The sequence below is a fragment of the Poecilia reticulata genome, chromosome 7 (genome assembly GCF_904066995.2).
Source record: "Poecilia reticulata chromosome 7, P_reticulata-male-v2, whole genome shotgun sequence".
Classification (NCBI taxonomy): Eukaryota; Metazoa; Chordata; class Actinopteri; order Cyprinodontiformes; family Poeciliidae; genus Poecilia; species Poecilia reticulata.
In genome coordinates, this window is record NC_088836.1 from 889,590 (window position 1) to 909,038 (window position 19,449).

Below are 19,449 nucleotides of genomic sequence, written 5' to 3' on the forward strand. Positions count from 1 at the left end.
CAGTCCAGATTCCTTTAAAAAACACTGAAATATTCTCTAGCTTTGTGCTAATGGTTGACGCTAACAGTTAGCCATCTGCTTTATTTTCTCAGCTCTTACTGAAACATTTACCTTTTTTTTAACCCTAAATGATACAAAGATATCGGTCTCATCAGAGTTTATTTATTTCAGCAAATTATACAGGTTATTTTTTCTGTCATTTTGATAACTTATATTAGCTGTCAGGGATAATTAAATAATAATAAGGTTAATGGAGTGTGGTTGACTAGCCCGGGGCGCTGTCTTTATTAGCCGAATCAATCAGGGAACAACTAGAGAACTACTTCCTGTCTTACTTCAAAATAAGAGTCTCAAATGTAGATATGATATAACAAGCTCAATGTAATATTTGGAGATTTCACTAATGACTTGGACTAAAATAGTAAGCAGATGTAGTGCTTTGTGAGACTCACTTTAATTGAGAAAAACCTGCAGTCTTGATATGGTGAGATTTTGATCTGTGAGATCTTATTCCAGTCATGAAATAAGATCTCATAGATCTTAATACAGGTCACATAATCTTAATATAGGTTATTTGACCTGCACTAAGTTAATAATCCAGAAATATATATGTTTTCATTTTCTCTGATATTTTCTTCTCTTCTTTGCTGCTTCCATGATACAAACATTCACTGAAACTGTCCCAGTTTGTTACAGTGTAAGTTATTCAGATCTACTGGAGAGTGTTATGACACTTGCTGACAGTCCTGCTGAAAATGGAGATGGAGTGCTCCCCCTTTCCCTACATATTGCTGCCCACTGCCTGTGAGCTGGCTGTGGAAATCTCCTACAGTTTATCATTAGAAAATTGCATTTGGTTTCTGATTATTGGTTGTGTGGGGATCAAAGATTAAATTAAGGTAGTGCTGTTTTAAAACTACAGTTGACAAGGTTATATTTAAATTTAATTTAATTAGTTTGATTGGGGCAGTGCACATTAATCAACATTACCATAATTCATCGCAGTGTAAATATGCACAATAGCTAAATTTTATCCTTTGTCCAAAGAGAGGTAAGAACAAAAAACTAAGCACGTTGCTACACAAGTCACAGGACAGAACGCAGCACACACAGTTTTACTAAAACAAGTAAAACATCAACAAAACAACCAACAGACAGAATCAGCATTAAAACTGGATGTAAGACCCTCTGCTGTAAGTTGTGACAGATTTTATGGATGGATAGGAAACTGCTTTGCTTTCAGCTAGTTTAGTTTCTTTTTAAAAACTGTGAAGGTTGAGCAGCACAGTCCTCATTCTGACCAAAGAGCAGCAACATGATTTAATATGCTGATCAGTTATAATTAAAACCACTAATAAATACGGTCATTTAGATCTGAGTAGTTCTACTGGTCCATAACTAGCTGAGTCACTCTCAGTCTGCTGAGTCTGTCAGTGCTGCCTTTGGGTCGGCAGCTAAAGTGTCTTGTCAGCAGTGGTGTATTGTAATGACTGTTGACATGCTAACCTGTTCCTGAATGTCCCCGCCTCCACAGACCCGTGTAAAGACAGCGAGAACAGCCTGAACACCATCTGCCGAGTCCAGGCCGTCACACGCCAGCCGCAGCTCTACAAACCACCAGAGTCATGCAGACTAGAACCCGAGCCTCTGTGCGCCAGCGATGGCCACACCTACCCCAGCGAGTGCGCCATGATGGCCACCGGCGTGCAGAAGGGCATCAGCCTCAGGAAGATCCACGCCGGAGCATGCGGAAAGTTGGGTAAGAGGAACGGCCTGAAAGAGTCAGATTCATCAACTGGGCTTGCATGTCAGGACAAACCCTGCACTTATGTTGCTCATTTTTTCTTTTTTAATCTCTGTGATGGAGTGTGAATCACCTCATGATGAACAAATGTTTACAAAGCCATTGTTGTAGGAGGAGAAAACAACGTTCAGCTGTAAATACAGTGCTTCACAAAAGCATTCATTTCCCCTCTGAACTTTTACACATTTCTAAAATTACAAGCTTTCATGCCATTTCATTTGGATTTATTTGATAGAAACAAAGTAGTAAATAATTATACATTTAAAAAGCAGAGTGCATTTGTTTTCAGGCTTCTCTGAGGTAATACTTTGAGAAAACAAATGTTCCTGTAATTACAGCTGCATGTTGTTTTAATAGCTATCAACATCAATTTCAACTATTATTTTAACTTAGATCTGAACTTTAACTAGGCCATTGTAAATGCATGTTCTGTAATCTTAGCCCTTCCATTGTAGCTCCAGTTAATATTAATTTAAGATAAATGATTGCATAGATTTTAACACAAAGATGGAAATAAAAATCCTGAGAATAAAAACTTACAAGTTGCTTTTCATGCTAGTCTACAGAGGTATCATAGTAGAGGGTCTGAGTAGAAATGCATCTTCCTCTATTCAGATGTTAATTGTAACAGAAAAGTTTTCTTCCATCTCATCTTTGTCTTGGTCTATCACATAAAATCACATTAAAGCTGCAGTTTGAAACTTAAGTTATTTTCCCATATCTATTGAACTGTATTGAATCGTGACAGTATACTATGAGAGACAATGTGACAAATTCGATCTCCACCTCCTCCCAATTCTTCCAGTGCTGACAAGAAACAACCAATCAGAGCCAGCAGCTAACAGATCCTGTTGTTGCAGCAAGTGCATGAGGTTGATTGATAAGCCCCTCCTCATGGCTCTGATTGGTTGTTTTTGGTGAATTTCTTCAGACAGCAGTAGCAGCTCAGAGAGAAGATGGAGGAAATCGATGTTTTCAAAGAATATCTCGCAACAAACTGTCAACATGGTGAAAGTGTAAAAAGAACTATATTTTTGTAAAAGTTACATACTGCAGCTTTATATTTTAGCACAGTAAAGTGACAACGATGAAAGAGGTGTGCATACTTTGCCAGGCACAGTAAATCTGTCCTTCCCAAAGTTAAACTGAAGGTTGAAACTTTATGAGAAGAAGTTGGTGCGTTCCTGTGGCTGATTTGGAGGTAAATTACGGTGAGGTTACAGGGTCTGCACTGTATCTCAGCTGTATCACGGGCCTCCAGTCCTGCCTGATAAAAGCCTCCAGGGCTGTTATCTTTGCTATTAGAACACGGGGTTTAAGCCTCAGTCAACAAAGAGCTGTCAGCTTTTACTGTACGCCTGATAGCCATCGGAGGAAATCCAATTTCGCTGTTGTGTTGTCGGCGCGGCCTCGCTGGGGAACTGCTGCACAGGTTTACAGCCATAACGCGCGGCAACACTAATGCACTAAGACCTTATGATACCACCAGAGACAAGAATGGATCTAAGCACAGGGCGTCCTCTGGTTCAGGCTGCGCTGAAGGTTGATATCCAGATTTTGACACTCTATGCTTCCCGCTCTACCTGACAAGATGACGAAGTTGCAGGGTGCATAAACCTCAGCCACAGCAGATCTGCTGGCTCGTGTTTATTTGTGTGACCAGGTTCACACAAATAAACATGTAAGCAAGTGAATGAGTTATTTCCTCCAACCCCTTCCACGTTTGTGCTGCCCTGTTTTTCAAATAAAAGAATAATTCAATTTGAAACACAGATCCATGAAATCATATCCCAAAGCAAATTACAAATTGGTAACTAATGAAAATGGCCATTTCGCCTTGTAACCGTGACATTGCACATCTGCGTAGCCCTCGCACTCGGATAGAGTGGCGGCGTAATTAAATGTGGCATGACAGGCTTTTAAAGAAAAGAGGAGAAGGAATTGGATGGCTGTACAAATTTAATCCACTGATCAGGAGTGAAATAAACGTGGAAGTGTGGTGAGCGCCTCCAGAACAGAGGCCACCCTTCAAATTGGATTTTCTCACTTCAGTAGCAAATGTGCCGTGTCACATTACCATTATTCCTTCTGCTTCTCCTAATTCCTTCTGCAGATTCCTGCTAATATAATGGTCTGATTTTAATTTAAAACCCTAACATTTTATTTTATGACTAATGGTTAGGGATTTTGTGTCAAAGTTTTTTGGGAAACTTTATCTTCAAAGCTATAGAAGAACTTTGAGTTTAACGGTTTGGGGGGGTTGGGTTGAATCATTTGTGCAGAGAAAAGTTTTTATGAAACTGAGTTAGTCAGAGAGATAACACAGCATGAAAAATATTTAGTTCTCCAAACTAACCCAGTTTAAAAAGTTCCATCATTTCCGTCTGTCCATCCATCCATCTATTATATTACATAATTTTATCATGATTTTATGCAGAAAGTCCAGAAATGACATTGGTATTTTCTAGAATAAAATCTTTCTGCTACTAAAAGCCATCTGTTTCTTCATAAATGTCTTTAATCACTCACAGAACGGTCTCTGTGTTTTTTATTTGCTGCCTGTTATAAACAAAAGTCTTGGTTCCATGTTTTTATTGTATTTCTTTGGAAGGTTTGACCTCTGCTCCTGAAAGAGAAACGTTTCCATACCCCACTGGTGACATCAGTCTATCCTGACATGTTATTACCGTTTGGATAAAAACTGATTTATTTCCTAGCAGTTCGGCCGCTCACACTGCTGGCAACGCTTTAACACTTCCCAGCTCTGAATATTGTTTTTTTTTTCTTTTTTTATGTCTGTTGTCCTTTTCCTTTGCAGTGATTAGTCCGTCACGCCACTGCCAGATCCAGCCTTATCAGCATCCGTACAGACGTATAACAAATCTGTAAAGAAAATAAACCAGAGAATGCAGAGTGCTTCCCAGTGGTCACCAATGGGGTTGAAAACCAGAAGCATTAAGTCCAGGTCACCAGAGGAAGTCAGTTTGCCCCATTAACGGTTCATTTCATCGTTTATTCTTTTGCTTGCAGAGGTGTGCAGAGAAGACTGCCAGTTCAACGCCGTGTGTGTGGTGGAGCAGAGCGGCGCCCGCTGCTCCTGTGATCCCATCGAGTGTGATGACACCTACAAGCCGCTGTGCAGCATGGACGGGAGAACTTTCCCCAACAACTGCTTGCGCCGCAAGGCTGAGTGCCTCAGCAAGAGCCTGATCAGGACCAAGCAGCTGGGGCCCTGCGGTGAGTGGAGCCCACAGATGGCGAACATCACTACCTGTTTTCCCGTCTGAATCTTCCGGGCGGGCTGCGGGTGTGACTGAACTTTCTGGAGCTCCTTAGCTTGACGATCTCCAGAGAGTGCAGGGTTCTGTACTATAAACTAGAATATATATGCATTCCCTAGAAAGTATCAGTGCCTTCACCTCTCATCCATCTCCTCATCCTGTCACGCTTCATTCATTCACACAAACCAAAACGCCACCTTCATGTTTCATTCATCCTCTTCCTCGCTCCGGTCTCCTCGTCTCTGTCTCTGTGTCTTGTCTAAAATTATTCTTTCTTGTTTCAGTGCCTCAGTCTTGTCTTTGTTGTGTGTCTGCGTGGCCGGTCCTCTGGGCCGTAGGTGGACCATGGGGTCGACCTCATCAAGCGGACTCAGAGGGGTGAAGCCCTCCCCCTTGCTGCGAGGGGACCTAACAGCAGGGGGTCTTGTACCGTTTCCTTTTTTTCACCCCTCTCTCTCTTAGTCCATCTGCCTCCATGTGTTTGCCATTAATGTCTGTTCCTCTGTTTACCATCCTGTAAAGATGTGACCTGTGAGGTTGGAGAAGCCTTCCCTCCTCCTGCTCTCTCTGTGTTTCTTATTTCCTAAAAAGAGCTGTTTATTTTTTCTGCTGCTGCCTGCCTCACCTCTGACCCTCTCATTGCTGCATGCTGTGGTGTGCATCAGCTCCTTACCTTGCTGTTGCCATACAGAGTCCTTCTCTTCATCACCAGCAATGTGTGATAAATGCGACCAGCTTACACGATCGATGCAGAGCTCTTAGTTCTCTACCATTTGTGAACGCAGATGTTTAGACCCACTGTGCCTGTACGAAAAATAAAAAGCTGCCACAGATGAAAATAGCCAAAACTTTAACATTTAATTGAAATGATTAATTACTTCCATTAGCTCTGAGGCCATAAAAATGACAACTAACCTGCTGCACTTCTACAAAAACAGAACAGGTGTTGCTATCTGAACAAATCTGTTTTTGTCTGAGATGATAGATTACCAAAGGTATTCACTCACTCCTCCAAACCACTGACTTCAGCTGTTCCAGGCCCTGTGCGGACTGCTTCTTCAAACTTCTGTGGAAACAAATGGGTTAATTTTCACAAACTGAAAGAATTCCAGCAGAATCAATGAAATACTTACTAATATTTCATATTTAACACCTTAAGAAAAATTAGATAAATTTACATATATTTTAACAAGTTGCCCCCCGACCCCTTTTTTTTTAATGAGTGAGTGGAAACTTTATATTTGCGTGTTTCTGGGGTACCCATAAACTTGACGCACCAGAGAAATTCATTAACAGAGATGGACAATGAAGGGTTAATTTTGCTTCAAAAAACGATCTGATTGAAAAGTCCTCAATGCTAAACATGTAGCAGCTAATGCTAATGTCAGCGTCCACATTTCTAAAGAATGACTCATTTAACCAAGTTAAAGGAATGACTAGAAGGCTGAAATAAATATAAAAGCAATGAAGGCCTGTCGCGATAAACAATAAATCAATTAATCGTACAATAAATGAAAATGATCGACTTCATTTTAATTCATCGGCTTTATCGTCTCTTCCTGCCTTTTTCTCTTTCTATTGATGACACTGAATGAAAAAAGGCTCAACTCCGGTGCTCTCCACTGACCCTCCCTTCCTCATTTCCTTAGTGTAATGCTCAGCTCACACTATATCACACGTGAATTTAAAGTAAACGAACGCGGCTGAATGAATAACATTATTTATTTATTTATAACCTATTTATGTCACGTTAACGATGAACAGCTGAAAAGCTACCAGGTATGTCAACTGCGGTAGCAATTTGGCTCCAACTCCTCTCCTTGTCATTTCTGTGGATATTCCTCTCACAAAATGTTGAATAAACATTAATGTTGTTTCCACATATCATCTCTGATGTCCGCTGGTGTTAGGTCTTTGGGAGTCCCCTTCCTGCTTTCCACTCAGAAAGCACAAAGAGGAATCCGTACTTTCTGATTGGCTACCTGTCACATTCAACAGGCTGCGTTTTCGCTCCCAGTTGGAGAAAACCCCACTCGCTGCAGCGATAAACTGGACAAGACAATCCAACATGTTGAATATGCCTGATTTAGATCGGAGTGGTCCCGAAGTTCTACCGACTGGACCCGATCAGTCGTAACACACCTACGGGATGATCGGTTACGATCGTTGGACGTTCTAAGATTGTCGTAAGGGGAAAATCGGGGCAAGAAAATCGTGTAGTGTGAACTGGGCTTAAGAGAGGAGTGAACTATTGCATCAGGATGTGCCCATCTTCTCTATCTAAATCTATTGATTACTGAAGGGGAATATAGTACAGACTTCATAATCTATACTTTTTTGGTTGAATTGAGGTTTTATTTCCACTTTGATTTTATGTTTAGTTTTTATTCAAGTGCATTTTCTGTTAATGGTGTCAGAGTCAATTTTATTTTTGTTTTTGATTGTTTTATCAGTTAGTGTTCTTTTGAAAATAAAGTGTTTTTTGTTTTTTTTTGCAGGATATTGCTTGCATTAAAATGATATTATCAGTTTATGGTAATGGTAACAGAGGAGTTAATGGTCTTCAAACAATATTATCATTTATTGCAATAATTTTTGAGACAATTAATCGTCCCGCAAAATTTGTTGTCATGACAGGCCTAATTTTGCATAAATCTGATAGTGGAATAACCTAAATAACAAAAATCAATACTTATCTTTGTTTTTTTTATTCCATAAATTATCCAAAAACTTTATTGTTAAACGTTTTTTGGTTATTTAGTGATTTGGACTTTGCTACCTCGATCATCTTCCAGTTTCTTCTGAAAGTAAGATCAACTGTGTTACGTCTGGGTCCAAACATGTAATAAAGTTCCTCATGTTTGTAGTGTTTATTTCTACTGGCTACGTGTAGTGTCATTTTCCCTTTCAACATGTCTCAAATCCAAGTAATCCAAGTAAATCCAAGTAAGATGTGAGACATGTTTCTATCGTTTTGTCATAAAACGTTAGTCTTTCTGAGGAAGTTGCACTTTTATAACAAAAAAAAGAGAGATTTTTTACTTAGTGGCCTCAGGAGAAAGGACTTTACTGAAAAAGAAAACTTTGGAAAATCTATGTTTTTTTAACAGCACTTTGAGAAGGATGGGTAAATGTTATTATTCCCCGTCTCATAGTTGGAGTCTTCACCATGTGGATTTGAGTGAATCCAGAATATGGCCAAGTTGAGAGCAAAACACAGGTCTGCAGAACTCCAGCAGTTTGCTGTAGCGGCTGTGGATGCTCTGCTGCTGCACTTGAACCTGGCCTCACTGGCTTCACTCCCAGATATTTTACTGGGAGGCTGGGATGAAAATCCCCCACAAGAAGCCCAGAGCAAACTGAGCCAACATTTGCATTCTCACTCACCGCCTCTGCAGAGCATCTCTGGAAGATTTTAGGATCTTTTTTTTATTTTATATTAACATTTTTATTGAGAAAGCATGTTACAATACAATTATATAATAATACTGATTACGTTCACATTTTTACATGATTTCTCTGTTTTCTAATTTTAAACAAGTTCAAGAAAAAACAGCAAAAAAAATAAAAAACAAAATAAAATAAATGGGAGTGGCGGGGCAGCCTGAGTATCAACCAATAATTGACAACACATATCAAATTAGAGCATAAATCTGAATCATAGCAAGGTTTACAAAAAATCAGACATAACAGGTTTGACATATTCTGTCCACTTTGACCATATCTTGTAGAAAGTGTCTCTCTGCACATTAATGGAATAAGACAGTCTCTCCAGTACATAAATCTCTTTCACTACATTTATCCAGTCATCAGTTGTTGGAGGTTCCCGTTTAAGACATTTTCTTGTGAGGGCTTTTTTGCTCCCGGCCAGTAAAATGAACAGAAGTTTTTGATCGTTGTAGTTCAGCTTGTCAACCGGAATGTTACATAAAAATATGCATTCAAAAGTTAAAGGAAAATCAACTGTGAAGATGTTCTGTAAATGTTCATGGATTTGAGACCAATACTGCTGAATGGTTTGGCAGTCCCAGAAAATATGGAAATGATTGGCACCATCCCTTCCACATCTCCAGCAGGTAACACCCCCTCCCTGGTATCGTTTCTGCATTGGGGTTATGAAAAATGTTATATTTTTCCAGCAGAATTCACGCCAGACCTTTGATCTTGTTGTTGTCCACGGCATCTTATAAATGTGGTCCCAATCTTCTTCTGAAATCGTCAGGCTGGCTTCTTTTTCCCACTTCACTTTAATATAAACAGTGCTGTCCTTCTTACACTGCAGGATGGCGTCGTACAACCTGGAAATAGTTTTGCCTGGTTTTGATTTAGTTAGTAATATAAACGTTTCCACAAATCTCAGATTATGTAAATGTACTTTTAGATCTTTATTAAAATAATTTCTGACCTGTAAAAATCTAAAAAAGTCATCTGCACACAAATCATGTTTTCTTTTCAAGGTCTCAAAACATTGGAATGCCCCCTTATGGACGAAAGAATAGTAGCTAGTTAGGCCTTTTGAAATCCACTTCTAGAATCTATCATCATGTTGATTTGGGATGAAGTCCGAATCATAAGCGCACCATCTTAAAAGTTTAGAGGCATTTTCTAAACCACAGATTCTAATTGCTTCGTTCCATGCAGATATCATTACTTGTGATATAGGTTCATCTGCTAAATTAATTTTGCTCTGTAATTTTGTGTCAGCTATTATGGCTCTAATCGGTATTGTTTTGACAGTTTCCCCTTCCACATTTTTCCATCCTGCAGTGTAATTCGGAAGCACAAACACACCAAAGGTCAACTGAGCTGCACAAAATGTATTCTCGTAAACATGGAAGCCCGCATCCCCCTTTTTCCTTTTTTAATTGTAAAGTTTTGTATTTGACTCTGGCCTTTTTCCTTTTCCAAATGTATTTGGACAGCATCTTATCCCATTCTACAAATTGTTTTGACTGTATGAAAACTGGTAGGGATTGAAATAACTACAAAATCCAGGGAAGAATGTTTAATTTAATTGATTCAATCCTGGAGTGCAGGTCTAAGAAAGGTATGGCATTCCATCTTTGGATATCCGATTTTATGGCTATGTTCAGGGGGGCATAATTGGCTTCAAACATTTTAGTAAGGTCACGATGGATCACCACCCCCAGATACCTAACACTATCCGCCTCCCATTTCCATTTATAGCAATTTTTAATTTCAGATGGTGGGTCATAATTTACCGTTAGTACCTGTGTTTTGTTCACATTAACCCTGTACCCTGACTATAAACTGAAATCTGATAAGATTTTCATTATTTTGGGGAGAACCTGGGTAGGATGAGATATAACAAGCAACAAGTCATCAGCAAATAATGCCAATTTTTGCTCCCCTCCTATGGTCCTTATTCCAATTATATCCTGTCTCTGTCTGATCCACTGGCTCAATGGTTCTATAAACAAGGCCAAGAGGAGTGGCGACAAACACAACCCTGTCCAGTACCTCGCTCGAGTATGAATGATTCAGTAAGGTCTCCATTCATTTTGATTTTGACTGTTGGTTTATTATACAACCCAGATATAGTATTTATTATAGATTTATCAAATCCAAATCTCTCAAGAACCTGATATAAAAAGGACCACCTCACAGAATCAAATGCCTTTTCGGCGTCTAAACTTAACACTAAAGTCTCTATTTTTTGTCTATGAACCTGATTCATTATATGTAGAACTTTCCTAATGTTATCTTGAGTTTGTCGATGTTTAATAAAACCTGTTTGATCATTATGTATTAGCCCTGGTAGGATAGTTTCAAGTCTCTTAGAGATGATGGAAGTGAACAACTTATAATCAATATTTAATACACTGATTGGGCGATAGTTGCTACAATCTAGGTTGTCTTTTCCTTCTTTCTTATAGAGATTATTGCTTCTTTCCATGAGGGGGGTACAATTTTTTCCTCCATTACCCAATTAAATGTTTTCTGCAAGGTGGGAATCAAATGATCTTGCATTATTTTATACCATTCTGGGCCAAATCCATCTGCCCCTGCCATTTTTCCCCCTTTTAGTCTTTTAATTGCCGAGTGAATTTCTTCTCTGGTTATTGTGGATACTAACAATTTATTTTGTTCCTCCGTCACTGTTGGTAGCTCTAGTTCAGACAGAAAGGTATTGACATCTTATTATCTACATGGGTTTGGGAGTAAAGTTTTCTGTAATAATTCTGAAAACATTGTTGAATTTTCTCCTCTTCAGTTTCTATTTGATCATTTAAAGGATTTCTTATTGTGTGTATAGTCCTCTCTGCTGCTTTCTGAGTTTATATGAAAGAAGTTTTAGTGATTTTCCCCCCTACATCACCGTACTGCTGCTTGTTAAAAAAGATTTTTTTCTGTACTTCAATCATGTTTAGGTCATCTAATTCTTTTTTAAATTTTACCATGTCAGATTTAATGCTGTCGTTCATAGTCACGGAGTGTTGATGTTGCAATTTTAACAATTTGTCTTCCAGGTGTTTACGTTTTTTCATGTTTTCTTTTTTTAAGTGGGAGGATATACTAATTTTAGGATCTTTTTTACTGCCTAAAATGTAGCTTTCCAGGTTCAAATTAAATCCTGTGTCTGTTATTCAATCCGTTATTGAATTTCCTTTAAATGTGGTGTGATTTAATGAGCTTAGAGAGCTTCTGCTCTCTTTTGTGTTGTCAGGTAAGTCATAGTAGACTAGTTAACCGTTTGTGACCAGCAGGTAGAGATCTTTTTAAAAGTGACTAGATGCACCCGAACACAGATTTATCAGTGCATTTTATTAAACAATTCTTTTTAAAAACGAGGCTTTAGGCCTACTATTCGGTCCCTGGAACAAAAGGAACACAAACGGAAAAAGGACAGACAAGATCAATTATTCCAAACATGCAAAAGAAATTAGTAAAACAAAAAGAAACCATGCAATGCAAAAGAAATTGGTAAGTCAAACAAACAAAAAAAAGAACAAATTATTAACTTCAATCACAAAACAAAACTAAAAGAAAACAATGGAACAAATCGTTGTCATCCGCTTCCAAATGCCCTTCGATGGGGCCACAGGAGTAACGCCCCGCCCACACAGCCGGCCCAATCCGCAACGGGTTTAGTTGAGAGCGGCCCAAACAAACAATGGCAAGACAAGACAAGACAGCAGAGCGTCCAAAGCGCTGCAGCTCCAAACAATCAGGTGCCTGAAATAGAAAAACCCATTAACAGTGGATCCAGATAACAGAAATCAAAAGCTAAATAGCAGGTAGCTCACCCAGGGGTGGAAACGCAGCCTAACCCGGGGGGAAGCTGGTCAGCAGATGAGGACCAGACGGAAGCCGCACGCCACAGCAACCCCCAGCTGCATCCGGCAACGCCATCAGAGCAACACTGCAGAAACGCACGACAGGTGTAGCACCAAAAACCAACCATGATCTCAGCCACGGATAGCAAAACTGCCACTTACGATCGCAGACGAGTCAACCAAACCCACAAGCCGACATGTAGCCGCCGATCGTAGCAACAGTGGGAGAAACAAAGACGCACGCACCCTGCAGCGGCCCGCCCAACTATAAAGGCATTCGCCCCGCCCACCAATCAACGGTGCCCGGTGCACAGAGCCGGGGAGGGTGGAACACCATCCCACCACATGTTTCTACAGATTTCTGCAGTAATTTTATCTGACTAGCTCACTGTAGGGTAGGGGAGGGGTATGGAAGAGGATTAGGACCACTGAGGAAAAATACAAATCTTTTTCAGAAGATTAAAGTCAGAATTCTGAGGAAATAATTCTAGTTTTGTTTTCAGTGGGCCTAATTGTCTTCTGTAGGGGGAACTATGTTTTCCTTGTACATTGGTTTTATGCAGGTTATCTTTAACCAATAGCTTTTCTGTCATTTAATGTAAATAAAATCTGTCAGGGAGTTGGTACTTTTTGTATTTGTTTGATTCTGAGTGTAACAGAATTAGCAGTAACAGGACATGGTTTGCATAGTTTTCCTGATGGGACCCAGTTTGCAGCTGCATTAGTCAAATAAATAGCTATGTTTTAATAAAGTCACATTGAAATATAATTTTTTTGTCCAATCACTTTCATCATGTGGGTAATCTCCTCTAGAATTGGAAGCATCCTAACGCTAAAAGCTTCAGCTTCATGATGAATCTGCTGATGTTTTGTGGAGTCACATTACCTCAAACAGGAAGTTGACCCAGCAGATGCGCAGCGCCATGTTTGTCTCTAAGAATTGAGTGTTTGCTTATTGTTGCGACAGCGGTGCCAACTGATCAGGGAGCACTGCTCCATCCTCAGGCAGATCGGAGCGTAGATGGAAACCAAAGTTATCTACAGTCGTCGTCAAGCACCACTCATTTGCATTATTTGGCTGCCTGAATAGATTACAGGAAATGGCAGCGCCGGCACATGTATGTTGTTCCCTGTTTGATTATTTCTGCCAAATGATGTTTCAGTACCACTCTACCCTCATTTGTTTAGCCACTTTCTTCCTCTCCATTCATCCTTTCTGTATTTCTCAGCCGTCAGCAACTGCTAGTATGTTTCTGTAATGCATTTTTATTGACATTAGCATATTTTTCAAAACGCAGTGCAACAAACGACAAAGCTCCCTTCCCTTCATGATACGCTTTTAATTAAACATCAAACGAGGCAGACGTCGGAGCCCGTTGAGGCTGGTAGAGCATTCACACAGATGATATTCATGCAAAAGCAGGGGTGAGAGCATTCTGGAGATGTACATGTGCAAACTCTCGTTTTCTTCCTTTTTGCTAGTCTTCTCCTAAAAAAAAGTAGCCTGTTAGGACTCCATTAATACCGCACAGGGATCATGTGACAGGAAATGCAGCGCTGTATTCAGTGGGAAACTTTCCTCGTGTTTCCTGTGCTGAGCTTCTGTTCTCATAATGAATGGCAGCAATAGAAGATAACGACACAATGACCCCTATTTGATGGTACAATGTATGATTTCCGGTATCCATTCATACTGTAATTTGAGCATGTGTTGGTCGGTGACGTTGTGTGTCGTGCATCAGGAATGCACGACACACAACAGAATCTCAGTTTACAGAGAGGAAAATGTCATCATTCATGGTAGACATGCTACATATGGTGATGAAATGATAACTTTAATGAGGAAGAAAATGTTTGAATAAGAACGTCAGTGATAAAGTGTCAACAATACGCCTTCATGTAATTACTGAAAACTTTACAGGAAGTATATACACAATGTGGACACAACAGTCACACAGTCTGACTCAAAGCACACAATGACAAATCAAATTAATGCAATAGGATACATCTAAACTCATGTCAATATCCCTATCACTTCACCACTGGATGGTATTGAAAAAAACATTTAAAGATACTTAATACATGGTTTTATTATTTAGAAGTAAACTAATATTTATTTTAAAATTAATTATTAGCTTGACTACAATAATATTACATATTGCTATCATAATACCTCCAAGAGCTAAAAACACACAACTAGTTAAATACTCATAACTAGTATATGTCATGTCATGTTGACATGACTGTTAGCTAAAACATTGATGCATAGTTTTAAATAAGTAGGTCAAACAGGGAAACAAATGTTTGAAACTGTTGGGCCTAAAATAAACACAGAATTGATTCAAAGCAGATTCCATTTTAGCATTAAGATCAAACTTCTATGTTCTTCTTATAAAGTGCTAAGACTGAAAAGCTAATGTCAGCTTGGTCATTAGCCATGTTTTCTGTAGCTAGCCTTTAGTAACAAGTTGATGTTAATCCAAGTTAGCCGCATGGTTGTTAGCAAGAAGTAGGCAGTGTACATTACCAGTAGCCATGGTAACACCTATAGTTTGTAATAAGTAGTAAAACAAGAACTAGCTTAGCCGCAGTATGAGTGTCTGTCTTTTCTGATGTCTGAATATTTACCAGGCAGCCAATGGACTTCTTATTGAGGAAAAATTGTTAAGGAATTTCTCTTTACTGTTGTACACAGATGACTATATGCCACATTAAGGGAAAAATAAATGTAGGTACCCTGGCTCATAATATAAATCCAAAGGCACACCCAGGCATAGTGTTTCCAGACGATGACGTCTTGTCCCAGAACTTACAACAGTCCATGCTTAAACTCCAATCTAGAATTTCTTTGCTTCATCTGTGGTAGATTTGTTCTTGAGAACAGTGTCAGGAGTTTAGGAAAAGGAAAAGCTTGCTGCAAAAGAATTGCACATATTAAATTATCATGATCAGATAAATAATGATCTCTTTCACTTTGTTCTCTCGTCTCATTGGCTCGAGTGCTGCATGTGACTGGATTGATCGATCACTCTGCCAACTGTCAAACGGATGAAATTCTCCTCATCTGACAGAGCTGTAAATCTCTTTTCACGTGGGTGACAGCATCTAATGTCGTCCTTCTCCCCGTCTGGACTCACACTCTCCAAGAGTGATGCAAGAACAAAGAGCACGTGAGCGCTGTCCTCCTCCGGAAAACAGTTTGATTGATATCTGAGGCTTTTCAATTTAGAGATGTAAACACCACATGGCATTTAGCCGATTAGTTGGTGTCCAGGCAGAGAGAAGGCGAGCTGGTGAAGGACACTGCAGGATGTGAGTCACAGAGGGCCATACGGGTGCCCAGCTCCGGATGACGAACTGTTCAAAGCTCTGTTTGTCATCATCAGACCAGAATAGGAAATGACACCATTGCTTACATGTTTTATTTAGTCATTTTCTGTCTGCTTACTTATAATTAATGCTCCTCTCAACATTTTGCTCCATCAAAAATAAGAGTATCATTGGGAGGTAGATGGAAAATGTACATGGTGTTCAACAGCTTTTACTATCAATGTCTAAATTAATTTCCTTTAAAAAAAGAAAAAAATATTAATCCAATGGGGAAATTAAATGTTGTAAATCATACAGTTTTCTTCAGTGATTGTAGATGCAGAAGGCTGTGTGCAGGAACGATCTCCTGCAGTTTCTATCTATGTTTCCATTACAAATATTTGCAGATTTTTGTCTATATTCTGTTAATACTGACAAAAAAACACACAAAAAAAACAGTTTCTGGATTATGGTATTTCCATTAAATAAGATATGAAATGAAAATCATGTGTAAATAAGCTTGTTAAGTCATTAACAATCAAGGCAGTTATGGATGTAAACACTTACATCAGATATATTCATAAATCAGCCATGGTAGAACTAGTGCTCAACATCTACCAGCCAATCAGAGGACTCATTGGCGTCTTATTCTGGCATTAGAGCGATAAGCGCCACCCACTTGGTAGGCCTTTTGGGGAAACTGTAGCCACTAATTTTACATAAGAACTATGAATTACACTACTTTTTGTGAACTATGAATTCAACATGTTGGAATTACACAATTTTTTATGAACTGTGATCCTGTGAGAGCTCTGGTGGAGTCAGCTGCACATTGTCTGAAAAACAAAGAAAAAACACATCATCCTGCTACCACTTGCTGTCTTCTTCGCAGTTTCTGCCAGTGGTAACATCCAGTTGTTGATCACATGACTCATAACGTAAAATAAAATAAATGTTTCTTTTGCAGTTTTATGAAATACACATATTTCAGGGTTCCCCCCAGTGTATTATAGGCCTGGATGCCCGCCATCCTTTACTAGCGCCACCGCCAGGCTAAGCCTTTCTTGTTTATGTTTTTAGGAAAATAATAATAATAAAAAAAATAATAACTTTTTTTTTCTTTTTTAAGCCGGATAGCAAGCGTCTCTGTTGCTCTGAGCGCTTCACTGGCGGAGCAGATTTATTCCTAAAAGATATGTTTATAGAAGATAGGTTTATAGTTTATGCATTTAAAATCGGACCAATCACACCGCTGGCGCCTCTGCGCGTTACCTCACGCGCTGCAGTAGCTGGATTAAGTTTACCTCAGTGCGGATCCCGCACGCCTCCTTTCACTCAAACTCGACACAGGCTAACCTATATGGATATTTACAACAACCCCCTATGAGGAATTATGATTCTTTCCAGAGTTTTTGATCAAGGTAGGACTTTAAACTAGTTAGCTCTGGTTGCACAGCTCTACGGGAACTGCAGGAATAACTTGTAGTCGCATTTTCAGAGGTATGTTGAGCGAGCGGTGAGAATGATTTATATTTGTGAACTAAGAATTTTGTGCAACTTTTCCATCTCAACACGCTGCCCAGCGCCTGGTTCTGCCTGCGCTGATAAAGTTTATCTATGTGTTCCCGGTTGGCCAGTGTATTAGTTAACGAACTAGCGCTAACCTGATCATGCAGGTTCAGCCTGGCGAGGAGCTTTTGCGCTCTCCTGTCTGTAACGCATCGCACTGATTTTATATTATATTATCCACCTCCCCAGTCTGCCATTCCTGGGGAACTGCCCCCGATGTCCATGCGATATTGCAGAGTTGCGTAAGCCAACACAACCCTACAACATCCAGAGCCTTTAGGAATTCCTGGCGGATCTCATCCACCCCCGGGGCCCTGCCACCGAGGAGCTTTTTGACCACCTTGGCAACCTTGTCCCCAGAGATTGGAGGGCCCAACTCAGAGTCCCCAGGCTGAGCTTCCTCAACAGAAGGCATGTTGGTGGGATTGAGGAGGTCTTCGAAGTATTCCGCCCACCGGCCCACAACGTCCCGAGTTGAGGTCAGCAGCACACCATCCCCACTATAAACAGTGTTGGTGCTGCACTGCTTCCCCCTCCTGAGACGCCGGATGGTGGACCAGAATCGCCTCGAAGCCGTACGGAAGTCTTTCTCCATGGCCTCTCCAAACTCCTCCCATGCCCGAGTTTTTGCCTCAGCGACCACCCGAGCTGCATGCCGCTTCGCCCGCCGGTACCCATCAGCTGCGTCTGGAGTCCCACAGGCCAAAAAGGCCCGATAGGACTCCTTCTTCTGCTTGACAGCATCCCTCACCAAAGGTGTCCACCAACGGGTTCGAGGGTTGCCACAGCTACAGGCACCAACAACCTTGGGGCCGCAGCTCTGATAAGCCGCCGCAACAATGGAGGTACGGAACATGGTCCACTCAGACTCAATGTCCCCCACTTCCCCCGGAACGTGTTCGAAGTTCTGCCGGAGATGGGAGTTAAAGCTCCGTCTCACAGGGGACTCCGCCAGACGTTCCCAGCAGACCGTCACTACACGTTTGGGCCTGCCAGGTCTGACCGGCTTCCTCCCCCACCACTGGAGCCAACTCACCACCAGGTAGTGGTCAGTGGACAGCTCCACACCTCTCTTCACCCGAGTGTCCAAGACATACGGCCGCAGATCAGATGAAACAATGACAAAATTGATCATCGAACTGTGGCCTAGGGTGTCCTGGTGCCAAGTCTACATATGGACACCCTTATGCTTGAACATGGTGTTCGTGATGGACAATCCGTGACGAGTACAGAAGTCCAACAACAGAACACCACTCGAGTTCAGATCGGGGGGGCCGTTCCTCCCAACCACGCTCCTCCAGGTCTCACTGTCATTGCCCACATGAGCGTTGAAGTCCCCCAGTAGAACAAGGGAGTCCCCAGGAGGGGCACTCTCCAGTACCCCCTCTAAGGACTCCAATAAGGGTGGGTAATCTGAACTGCTGTTTGGCCCATAAGCACAGATAACAGTCTGAACCCGTCCCCCCACCCGTAGGTGGAGGGAGGCTACCCTCTCGTTCACCGGGGTAAACCCCAACGTACAGGCGCCAAGATGGGGGGCAACAAGTATGCCCTCTCCTGCCCGGCACCTCTCACCGTGGGCAACTCCAGAGTGGAAGTACGTCCAGCCCCTCTCAAGGAGACTGGTTCCAGAACCAGAGCCATGCGTCGAGGCGAAGCCGACTATTTCTCGCCGGAACCTCTCAGCCGCGCACACTAGCTCCGGTTCCTTCCCCACCAGCGAGGTGACGTTCCACGTCCCAAGAGCCAGCTTCTGCAGCCGAGGATCAGACCGCCAGGGTCCCCTCCCTCGGCTGCCACCCGTAACACAATGCACCTGACCCCTTTGGCCCCGACAGGTGGTGAGCCCATTGGAAGGGGCGTCTCCTCTTTGGGCTGAGCCCGGCCGGGCTCCGTGGGTAAAAGCCCGGCCACCAGGCACTCGGCCTCGTGCCCCACCTCCAGGCCTGGCTCCAGAGTGGTGACCAGCGTCCCGGCGAGGGAATGCCATATCCAAATTTCGTCTCCATCATAAGGGGTCTTCGGGCTGCGCTTTGTCTGGTTCCTCACCTAGGACCTGTCTGCCTTGGGTGACCCTACCAGGGGCATAAAGCCCCAGACAGCATAGCTCCTAGGATCATTGGGACACTCAAACCCCTCCACCATAATAAGGTGGCAGCCCAAGGAGGAAACAATCTAACTATGGATA

At 41.4% G+C, this 19,449-nt stretch overlaps 1 protein-coding gene across 12 annotated transcripts in view; it reads left to right on the forward strand.

Moving 5' to 3' along the window:
* agrn (agrin) overlaps positions 1-19,449 on the forward strand; it is a 464,513-nt gene that overhangs the window by 325,475 nt on the left and 119,589 nt on the right. For all 12 annotated transcript variants that reach the window (XM_081608532.1, XM_081608541.1, XM_081608536.1 and 9 more), the window contains 2 exons: positions 1,535-1,759; positions 4,835-5,041. In XM_081608532.1, the coding sequence (XP_081464658.1) occupies positions 1,535-1,759; positions 4,835-5,041 (432 nt within the window). The remainder of the gene's footprint in view (positions 1-1,534; positions 1,760-4,834; positions 5,042-19,449) is intronic.